Raw genomic sequence first — 12332 nt, forward strand, 5'->3', positions numbered from 1 at the left:
TTTGTATGGCATGCCGTTTGTGCCAAAAACCTGTCAACTGCTTTGTGCAATGCATTTATGTCTTCAGTTACTGCCTTTGTTTTATTGATGTTGTCTTCCTTGTCATGCATTCAGCTAAATTATTGCGGTTCTGCAACACTTCTTTTTTTTATAGATACCCAGATAAACATCTTCTACATTTAGACTTTTTTTAACTTTTACATGGAGTTTTTTTTGTTCTTTGTCATAATATTTAGAGTAGAAAGATGTTAAGGACTTATTATTGAAAAAAAAAAAAACTAAATCTGAACCATCAATTAATCGCAATCACAATTACGTTATAGTACAAAGCGGCAACTATTCGTTCAAAGTCCACTAATGTTATTCTGCTTGCATAAGATGTGTTTTTTCCTTCGACATGTTATCTTACGGGTTTTTACATTGTTTTATTAACATTATTTAATACCATTCATATTTTTACTTTTGTATAATTTAAAGAAGAAACCAATCCGATGTATTAATAGTTGACATTTGAGGCTAAATACAATAGAAAAGTATTAATTGTTTGCCAGTTAGAGTCTTTTCAGCTGGTGTATTTTCATCTAAAAATATGGATTTTTGATCCAGTTGCATCAAACAATGGCATAAACATCGAGTGTAAATTCTGATTATCGTTATTAATAATCACAGTTACAATTTCAAGGAAGTAATTGACAATTGATTGTCTTAATTTAGCATTGATTTCCCCTTCTGCAGCCCAACCAGAACAGACCTGTGACCCGTGACTTACTAAACTTTCTTTTTGCTCATCATGTTTTAAGTTGTGCCTTAAATAAAACACGCTGAAGGCTTTAGACATACAGATGTTTCTCAGGCATCTTATTAGTATTTTTTTAGATGTAGATGAGTTTATTTCTTCATCAGATTTGGAGAAAAGAAGCATCACATCACTTGCATCCTCTTGCAATGAATGGGTGCCGTCAGAAAAGAGTTGGTTTGGATTATTGTGATGTTTTAATCAGCTGTTTGGACTCTCATTCTGACGGCACCCATTCACTGCAGAGCATCCATTGTTAAAAATCTTGCATGGCCTGAGGTTGAGCTCATTTTCAGTGAGTTTTTTTAATTTTCTTAATGTCCCATGTACCTCTTAATGTAGCAGTTGTATTTTTAATTTGGCTAACAATGATTAATGCATGCTGCAACAAACTTATTGCTTATTATTTCTTAATCTTAGTCAATGCATTAACTAATGCGACCTCATAGTAATGTTTTCATGTAACAGAGCGCAGGCCGTTTGTCATTTAAGTGAACATTGAGTTACCCTTCACAGGTGAGCTTTATGAATGAATGACTTGAATGTTTTCGCTTTAATTCCATGCCGTCTGGTCAGTTTTTAGGTCAGCCAACTGGACTCATTGAACTTAACGCTTCTCTGCGTGATTCATGTGCAGTTCAACATTAGCTTTTATCATCTAAGCACTGATATAGCTCATAAACTGTCATACTCGTAACCTACAAGAGGAAGTGAAAGGAGGAGGATTTTTTTGATATGAGATACAGTTGTTGGAGCTTGTTTTGTGTGTGTGTGTGTGTGTGTGTGTGTGTGTCAGATTGTTTACAAGGAAGAGATCGTCATTCAGTGATTTGATAGTCTTCTGAGAGACTTCTGCTCCTGTGAAGGTGTAAATAAAACAGCCTGAGGACATGTGTGTGTGTGTGTGTGTGTGTGTGTGTGTGTGTGTGTGTGTGTGTGTGTGAGGATCGCTGAGTCATAAAACCACCCCCACTCCTCCTGATGGATTTAGAGAGAGAAGCCGAGTCAATGGGTGTTGGCGTGGATGTAATTGGAGAGATTGATCCGCCAGCATGTCATTATGTAAACTGTGTGTGTCTCGCTAATGTTTATATATGAGAAAAACACATTAAAATGATTTCTGACCAGTCATGTGACACCGATGAAAATTCAGCTTTGGAATCAATTCCAGATTTAAATATATTCAAATAACAAATGGTTCTTTTAAAGTATAATTTATTTTTAGATTATTACCGTTTTTAGTGATATTATGATCAAATAATGCAGTGTTGGTGAGCAGATGATGTAAGTGTCCTAATAGATACTCATTTGGCTCACATTTGTGTGTGGTTTTATATAGCTTCATCTTCAGCTGTTGGTGTGGTTCTTTGTTTCCATGGCATTATGGGAGGAGCTAAGGAGTGTCTCATGAATAATGTATTAGTGAAGTGTTTTTCTGACAGCCCAGAAACACACGGCTCACTTCACCAGCGTTATCCAGCGTTTCAAATGATCGAAACTGGTGGTTATTATATTATATTTTTGTCTGAATGTTGGAACACTGGTTAGTCCTTTTAGTTTTCCTTAACTCCGTACAAATAAAATAAAGTAATACAAAATGTGTTTATTTTGGAGTATGCATTGGAGTAGGTTTTAAAAAAATTCACGTGAAAATATCATGTTAAATTAATGTTACTTGCTTTTTCTTTGTAATTGTGAAATTCACTAGCATTTTCTGAATTTAATATAAAATTGTGTGTGTTTATTTATTTTTTATTTATTTTTTTATTTTTTTATTTTTTTAAATTATTTATTTATGTATTTTATTTATTTATTCATTTATTATTTTATTATTATTTTTTAATTATTATTATTTATTTATTATTTTATTTTGTTATTATTATTATTTTTTTGCGTATTTTGTTTAATTAGTAGTTCTTTTAGTTGTTTATTTACTTTTTAGTGTATGCTTCCATGTCAATTTATTTTCTTTTTGTCTTTGTGACCATTTAAGCTTCAACAAATATTGTTTGTTTATTTTTTTTGTCCTCCTAAATATTCAAACCACATAATAGCAGGCTTTATTTTTATTATTTCTTTATGCTTTTCTTTGTATATTTTATAAGTATTAACTAGAACTTTGTGTTCTACATTTACAATTTTTATGATAAATAATATTAGTTTGGATTTTTTTCTCAAAAACAGTAAGGTTGTACTGTATTTATTCACAATTTTATTAATTATATGAGCACATTTGGACATAAAACAAATCTTTTTTTTTTTTTTTGTGGATGCATCCTTATTCTCGTTCTGTGGATGAATCTAATAATTGTGCAAGTGCATGCTTTTTTGTGCACATTTCTGTGGAGTTAATCAGCTGAATGTTCTGGATTGTGTTTCAATCGATGTGATAGATTAGTGCACATGAAGACCCTGGTGATCTGTAATCTCTGACGATCTCAGAGCTTTACACACAATCATCCGCTGGGAAATCTCCAAAATCACCATTATCAGCAGAGAGATTTGAGACCGACGTAATGAACAGAAAACACGACTGAGGGCAGAGAAATGAGGATTTAATTCAGCTTTCAGACTGAAGTTAATGAGAACCGTTCAATGCAACAGTCATTTAATGCTAACTTTTTTTTACTTGGTCTGTCACCACAAAGTCTGCAACAAACCCCTTAATTTCAGAAAAACCTTAGTGATAATAGTCTTATGTTTATAACTCGAGGTTGTCTTAACTCTAAGTGTTTGTTGTGAATAGACCCTGGTCATTTGCTGCTGTTTATTCCAACCGTTTCGACAGAAACGTCTTGTGTAAAATTAGCAGTTTGTGTACATCTGCTACTTAGTGTCTCAAACAGATCTTTCAGAGATCATGAGCTTATTCATATTCCATGGAAAGTGAACTGTGTGTTTATCATTACATCAAAACTCCCTGATCTCTGCTTTACTTTCACCTTCCCACCAGACGAACCTGTCCGACCACGGCAAAGATAAAACCAGTCGTGAAGCACGTCCAAAATAACAAGTAATAGCATCAAATAACAGCATGATGTGAATGTTTAAATGCAAGGGATTGTGGGTACACTGAAAGAAAGTGTGTGTAAGTGCATGCATTAATGAAATAGTGTTTGTCTTGTAAACATCCTCTGATAATCTGTTATATTTACAAATTAAAAAATAATAATAATAATGTTTTTTGCAAATTTTACAAATAATTACAAAGAAATGCAGCGTAATATCGAATTAAGTAGAAAGACAGAAATAGTATTTTCTTGTAAAACTTATTGCAATGTTCTTGAAATATTTACAACTTCTAAAATAAACAATAATAAATTAATAAATAGGTGTTTCCTTTTAAAACCTACTATAATAATATTAATACTGTTATATTTACAACTTCAAAAAATCATTTAGTAGTAAAATTCACACATAATTAGAAACAAGTGCAGAGTAGCATTACATAAAGCATGCAGTTATTTGCAAAACTTTATTTTTACAAGAAAGGTGATATTATTATTGTAAAACTTGGTTTGATAATCTTTGTTTACAACTGAAGAATAATTCAGCTAAATGGTATTAAATCAGTTTTCGTTCAGAAACTTCTGGTCGATTTCACAAATGATTGCAAAGAAATATCAACGCATTGAATTATACTTTATGCAAGACTGAAAGTGCGTGTTGTGGAAATGTGTGAATTGTAAATGGCTTGTGAATTGCTTGTTTCTCAGGCCGTATGAAGGAGAGCGCATGCATGTGTGCACATCTGGTCAGAAACGAAATGCATGATTATGCTAATAGCTGTTGCAGTTCATGCTAATGTTCACCTGAGACTGAAGCGCATGACAGAATGACTGTTATTGAATTAGCGCTCTCTAATTTGTTCCTCGTTGTATCTCATCAGCTGCGTCTGCGGAGGAGACACACCTCGACTCAACCCTCTCCGTTCTTCTGTGTATTATATTTCTTTAGATGATGATTTGATGAGCTGTTGAATCTGCTGAACAGATCTGTGGACACACACACACACACACGTGTGTAGATGAGAAACGTGAGGTCGAGAGGGAGAACTGGTTTCATTTTTACACCTGACTCTGTGTTTCAGGGCCTGGCCGTGTGTTTTCATGAAACATTTGTGTCTAACATCGTTAAAGGGGAAGTCTGCAGTTTATGTGATAGAAATGAATTGGGTTTGATGAGCCATTGTGAAATATCTTACATGTGCAAACCTGTGTTCACAAGACATTAGCATTCTTTATTAAGAGCTTTATCTGCATTTGACAACAACCGTTCACATTTAGCTGATTAACAAGCAGAAAGACTTGTTCATGGAGAATGAATTTGTGTTTAAATAATGGTAATAGTTTTAAGTTTTTTAGCTTTGAATCAAATTATTGGTATTAACACTGGATAGTTGGTATAATAATAATGCTAAATTATATGAAAAAATGCACTGCTGCTACTAATAAAAATGAAAAATCTTTAATAAAATAAACCATAATGTGTTAATAATAATAATAATAATAATCATAAAAAATGTATTGTTGTTTTTGTTGTCCAGTGGTAATGCAAATTGTTGCTATTAATATTACTATTTATTATGCATATTATTTTATGCATAATAATACCATTAATTGTTTATATATATATATATATATATATATATATATATATATATATATATATATATATATATATATTTTATTGCTGTTGTTTTAATTACGGTGACGCAAATTGTTATTAGTAATACTATTTATTATTTTATTATTAATATATAATAATTGTTTCATATTTTACTTTAATATTATAAATTATTGTGAAATATTTGGCCAATCATTTTGATGAATATTATTGCTTTTTTATTATTTTTAATTTTAAATGTGGTTTTTTATATAAGATTTTATTTTTGTTTGTTTTTTTAACTCACTCCTGGCTCGAGTGAGTTATTGTCTGATTTTCTCACCGCTGTGTGAAGTGAGCCACAGTCACTAGAGCAGTTCATGTGTGTTGATCATTGACTGAAGCTGGTCAAAGGTCAGGAGATGACCCAGAGCAAGGTGAATGCACAGAGACCGAGTGTGTGTGTGTGTGTGTGTGAGTCACAGTCCAGTCCTTCTCTAAATCTGCTGCAGTGTTACACCAGAGAATTCCAGGCATCTGTGGAATGTTGGGAGGATCTCTCACACACACACACACACACACACACTCTCTCTCTCTCTCTCTCTCTCTCATTGCATATGCATGTTCTGCATGTTGTTATTCAGCCAGACACATGAGGTCTGCAGTCATAAAAACACTGGTTCACACAGTGTCTCGTATGTGACCCATGAAGACGTTGAGGGTGTAACTAACTCAGCAGGATTCTCTCTGAACATGACCGTAGCACATGTTTCCATCATGCTGTCAGCATGGAAGCATCAGCAGAAAAAAAGCAGAAGTTATTGAAGGAAACTCAACCAGACTGAGAGGAATAGAAGTTAGAGATGATGGTTGTGTTTGAGTTATCGATCATTTGTGCACGGTCTGACGGTGTCCCAAAAATACTGAGAGAAACTGACCGACTTTTATTTTAATTGAACTTTTTATTTATTTTTTGCTGTTTGTCAATGATTTTTTAAGTTGATTTTAGTTTTACTTCTTTTCATAGTTCTCATAATTTTGATGTGTTGTTTATATTTTTTATTATTGTTCTTTTATTTATTTGTTTTAATATTATTTTCTTTCAAATCTTCAAGTAAAACTACCAAAAAAAGAAATGTTCTGTAAATTCATAGCATTAATGGAAATCAAATAATTATGGAGACGTTGAATCATATTTCTCTGTGTGGTGAGATTTGTTTTATGAATCTCTAGTTCTTGATTCGTGTGTGTGTGTGTGTGTGTGTGTGTGTGTGTGTGTGTGTAATACGATCAGATAATATTTGTTTGGATTCCTGACACACCCTCGATTCAATCTCAACTCATGTGTGCAGAAGATTATGGCGTGTGTGTGAGCAGCATACCTGTGTGTGTGTGTGTGTGTGTAGAGCAGTAGATTACACAGGCTTAACTGTGTCAAAGGCCTCACACGACCTGAGAACAAACACATCTACTTCACTAAATAAATCAGGACATATAATAGACAATATAAAGCTAATAATGACTGCAGACTGACCTGAAACCAACACTCAGTCCCAGTCACCTGGTGAAAGTGGTCCAGTCTTTCCTGAACTGATGTCATAACTACAGCAGTGAACTGATGTTGTATATGAATTATTAATATGTTAGCTCAGATCCTGTAGAATCCAGCTCGTATGCAACTGAAGCAAAAAGCCGTGAAATACATTTGTGTCCTAGCTAAAAACACCCATTAGTTGTGGTCAGCATAATGCATGACTTTTTAAAGCATAAAGCAACAGTAATATGAATACATTGGTCATTAATTGCATTTTTTAATCAATGGAGTTTATTAGTTTATTTTAATTCATTTGTACTTTTTTTCGTGTAATTCTTTTTATTTTTGTTTAATTTGTTGGTTTACTTTTTTCCCATGTATTTTTATTTTATTAAAAATAATGTATGATGTCACCTCACCACAGACGATGTAATGATCTCATGAAAGCCTTAAATCGAGTTGCATGCTTAGTGCAGACAGGAAGTTCAGCTCATTTGAAGTAGCTGCCGCTGCTGTTGTACAGCTAATATTCACACCCACTTCCTGTCTGAAAGCCCTTCTCTTCCTCTGGAACGTCCTGTCCTCCTCACCAACAGAGGACGCCACACAGGATTTAACAGCTACATGTGACTCAGCTCAAGATTAAGGACCAATTGTTTTTTCTTCTTTTTTTTCATTTAATTTTATTAAATATTTTGTTATTTGTTTTCATTTTATTATTATTATTATTATTATTATTATTATTATTATTATTATTATTATTATTATTATTATTATTATTATTATTATTATTTTTATTATTTTATTATTTTATAATTTTTATTTATTATTTTTATTATTATTAATATTTTTTTTAGTAGTAGTTTATTTGTATATAAAAAAATTGTATTCCGATTTTTATTTTATTATTATTATTATTATTATTATTTAGCAGTGCATTTAATTGTATTTATTTTATTATTATTTTAAAACATTTAAAAAATATATTTAAAATTGTATTAAATTAGAATTTTCTATTTTTTGTACTATTATTGTTACTTTTAATATATAATTAAAATAAATATTATTATAATTTTATTTTACTATTTATTTATTTGTTAAGAACTGAGTGTATTTTAAATTTTAAAGAGAGAAGCTAAGCCTGTTGAACTGATGCTTCAGGATAGCTCTTTTAATCTGTGTGTGTGTGTGTGTGTGTGTGTGTGTGTGTGTGTCACAGCTGTAATCCTTCTGCGTTACACCGCTGCCACATCTTTAATCTCTGTGATTTAGTAAAACACAGTTACAAAGTCTTGAGATTACACAACACAGGAAGACACAAATTATGATTATCAGCAGAGAGACGCAGCGAATGGATCACAGGCTTTAAAAAAAAAAGTTAAAGAAGGAAATTAGTTCTTTTGGGCTGGTTTGACCCTCAAGATGATTTAGTTTTGATCTGCTGCTTTGATTGCTTCTGATAATGAGCTTGTTACATGATCAAACCAGTAGACCTTTCTGACGACATAATTCAACATCTCTCTGTCCATGTCAAGAGATTGCATCATAATGTATGACATCATCATCATAGAAAGTGTTTTTGCTGTGGTGCATAAATGACAGAATATTAATGAGCAGATGTAGTGATGATTGTGATGATCAAATCTGCATGTTTTCTTCTCGTTGTTAGAGTAAGAGTCATGGCGGATCTAAGCTTGACCGACGCTCTGACCGACAGCGTTCCTCAGCCTGACCTGGAGAAGATGGTGGAGAGGGATTTTATGGCCACGCTGGAGGCCGAGACCTTCGACGATCAGGTCGGAGAGACGGTTGACAAGACCAACTTCGTCCCACTGCTGGACAATGACGGGAAGGGTGAGTCTGCTCAGGTTACCCACGAAAACACCAGGCGTGTAATGCATAATGCTAATCTATTACTAACATGCTTTATTTTCTTGCATTGCATTTTTCTTCATTGCAATGCATTTTATTTTATTGCATTGCATTTTATTGCCATGCATTTTTTATTTTGACTACCTTTTGCATGTTCTGATTCTTGTAGGTTTCCTTTTTATTATTATTTTATTTTATTGCATTGCATTGCATTTTTAATTATACGTTTATTGCATTGCATTTTTCATTATACGTTTATTGCATTGCATTTTTCATTATATGTTTATTGCATTGCATTTTTAATTATATGCTTATTGCATTGCATTTTTCATTATATGTTTATTGCATTGCATTTTTAATTATATGCTTATTGCATTGCATTTTTCATTATACGTTTATTGCATTGCATTTTTCATTATATGTTTATTGCATTGCATTTTTTTGCATTTAATTTTAAATTGTTGCATTGCATCATATATTTTGATTCTAATGCATGACCTTTTTTATAATAGCAGTTGTACAGCATCTCTTTTTACAGTTTTATTATTATTAAGTTGCAAACTGATCTCCCCTGTTTCAGTCACTGGTGATGTTCACTGAATGTTGCTAAACTTCTTCTGGTTTATATTGGCCCGTGTGAATCTTTGTGGGCGTCTGTCTGGTTGATTTCCAAGAGTTTGTTTGCATTGAGCAAACTGTGTGTTTGTCAGGAATCTCCCTTTGGCTTTTGAGGATTTCTTATTCAAACGCCTCTAATTGTGGAGTGTGTGTGTGTGTGTGTGTAGATCCGAGTACAGTACAGCAGGAAGTCCAAGGGGCTCAAAACCCTGGTAAGAGACGCTTTAGATTTTCCCGTCGCCCCAGTTTGGTTTCGGGTGTCGCTCCATTATTTGAGTCATACCTTGGTTTGCATGTTTTCTCTCATGCTTATTTTCAGTTGGGATCATTTGTTTCTGTTGGACGGGAAGCCACTCGTCTCAGTGGGCGTTTAGGAGACTTAAACCTTCATTTAGCAAGCTTTTAGTTGACTTTGTAATTGCATGTTTATCCCGTTAGCAGTGCATTAAATAGCACCCTCTTACAGTTCTCCTCAATCTTGATATCTGTCATCCTCCGTCACGTGATGTCTGTCTGTGGGATTTGACTTGGCCAGACTCTTTAGGATTATTTGTGTTTCCTGTTTGTTGATGCTTACGAGTTAAGATTGTGAGGGTGCACGGTCACTCAAATAGAGTTGATGTTGTCAAATATGTTCATTAATGCACGTCAAATACATCAATGTACCCATATACCTAGAAATCTGTTGCTCTCGTTTACAGACACTGATTTTGTTCAGTCCATAGGAATCCAGCTGTAGTTTTTACCTTTAATATAAGTGAGATACTTTTATAGTTTCTGTTAATATTTTAAGTAAAATCAGAACTGGTTCTAAATACATAACCCTGATTGTTTTTAACACAAAAGTTTGGGAAAATATGTATTTTTTTTTTTATAACATTATATTGAAAACGCACAAAAACCCACATGGCATTCAAATTGTTTTTTTATTATATTTTAAGATTTAAATGGTTGATATTTTCCTTTTTAATGGATTTGTAAGGCAGTGTTAATTTAGTGTAATTGTGATACTATCATAGTTTTTTTTAATTAATTTTACTATACATTTTCCTTTTTTTTATTTTTAAGGTTTAGTAATTTTGTTTGGTTTTTCTGTAATTTTTTAATATATATATATATATATATATATATATATATATATATATATATATATATATATATATATATATATATATATATATATATATATATATATATATATTTATTTTTAATTTTTTTTTAAAAATTTTTTCTTTATTATTATTTATACCTTTTTTATTTTGAATATTTCAGTGCATCAAATTAATCTGAATTAAAATGAGTTGTTTATATTTATTTTTATTTTTATTTAAAGCAATGGCTTTAGTTTTAGTCTTAGTTTCCATTAATTATATTAATTAAAATCCATCTTTAAGGGCTTCCCCACCCCCTTTTGAATGAGGTCTTGATTAGTAATAAATTCCTAGTAATTGTTTTTTGTTTTTTTTTCTCCATTAACCCATGTCATATTATTATCCATCACTTCATATTTCTGTCATGACCGTGCATGTCGTCTCCCGAGTCCTGTGTCGTGATTTCAGCCCAAAGCATCAGTGTTTTCTGCTCTTGTGGGTTCAGTGTTTGTCTCTTCTCACACACTCATATGACCGTAATAATTCACGCTCCGCTCTCAGCACACAAGAGTGAAATGCTTCAGACGGGGCGAGTCTGACGGGCATCGCATGCTGCTGCACAAAAATGCTTCGTCACTGCAGCTCACAAAGTGACCATCTAATCTGGGATTTCACTCTTCTGCTTTATGATGCAAGAAGACAAAAGTGCATGATTGATTTTATAAAGCATTTAATGCAAGATGAAAATAAGAAGTCCAGTAATGATCTTGAAGGCAACCCTCATTTAAAGCGTGATGTGTTTTGATGAGCGTCCTTCAGATGGCGCTGTTGTGCTGCATGAGCTCTGCGTCTCCACCAGTCATGATTATGGAAAGTTTCTCTTTGCTGTTCTTGCAGGAAGTAAGTAGGGCAGAGAATATAGATGTGTGAGCTGCAGCCGACGCAGATGTCCAGGGAATAGAGCCGTTTTTAAGCATGCCTTCATTTATTTGTGTATTTGTGGGCGGGGCCGTGCATGCTGCATGCGACAGACTGATTGATTGACAGGTGTGAAGTACTAACCAGTGTGTGTGTTGTTCTCTTCCCGTCTGCTGTGTGTTTCTGCCCTGCGTCGTGTCTGTGTGTCGCTTCAGACGACTAGATCTTCTGCCTCTTCTTCTGCTCTCGCTCTCGTCGCTGAAGCTTCTGGAAAACCTGTTCCTGACACCACCTGCTTAAGGACATGGATGTGTTTGGAGACGGAGGGAGAAAACCCTGATTCCAAACCCTAGTGAGCTGCCGTCTACGTAGGCAGCTGCCTTTTAAGGGGCCGCTCACACGGGACAGGGTCAGGTTTTTTGATCAAATCTGGGTTCAGATTGAAATATTCACCACAGTTACCCTGCCTTTAATTCCTGACACATTTAGGTTATATTCACTACTGCCAACTAAATAACATTGATTTAACATTCTAGAAGCACTCAATAATTCTTATTAAAGGTACAATAGGAACTTTATACCTAACCATACATCTCTGGCTAGTTTTAACACAAAAATTAAATCAAATATTGGATAAAATATGCATTATATTAACAAAGTAATACAAAACATGGCTTTCAAAAACTGTATTAAAAATACTATGTAAAATAGGAATTTCTTCGAATAATATAAGCAGCACACGGGGCATAAACATTGTTTAAAATATTGTTAAATATAAATTTTTATATGCATAAAACATGTGTTTAATATGACATCCAGAAGACAAACAAATGGGACTGATAAATTTTTTAAAATATTTTTAATTCGTATTTTGCATGCACCTGCTATTTTATTGCAA

The 12332-nt window shown here is 33.1% G+C and overlaps 1 protein-coding gene across 8 annotated transcripts in view; it reads left to right on the forward strand.

Annotated features, from left to right (window-relative positions):
* Nucleotides 1-12332, forward strand: part of LOC113042654 (microtubule-associated protein 4) — a 56137-nt gene that overhangs the window by 782 nt on the left and 43023 nt on the right. For 7 of the 8 annotated variants that reach the window (XM_026201638.1, XM_026201639.1, XM_026201642.1 and 4 more), the window contains exons 2-3: nt 8605-8789; nt 9593-9637. In XM_026201638.1, the coding sequence (XP_026057423.1) occupies nt 8615-8789; nt 9593-9637 (220 nt within the window). In that variant the 5' untranslated portion in view covers nt 8605-8614. The remainder of the gene's footprint in view (nt 1-8604; nt 8790-9592; nt 9638-12332) is intronic. The other variant, XM_026201640.1, reaches the window with a different exon arrangement.

Source organism: Carassius auratus, chromosome 24 (assembly GCF_003368295.1).
Source record: "Carassius auratus strain Wakin chromosome 24, ASM336829v1, whole genome shotgun sequence".
NCBI lineage: Eukaryota > Metazoa > Chordata > Actinopteri > Cypriniformes > Cyprinidae > Carassius > Carassius auratus.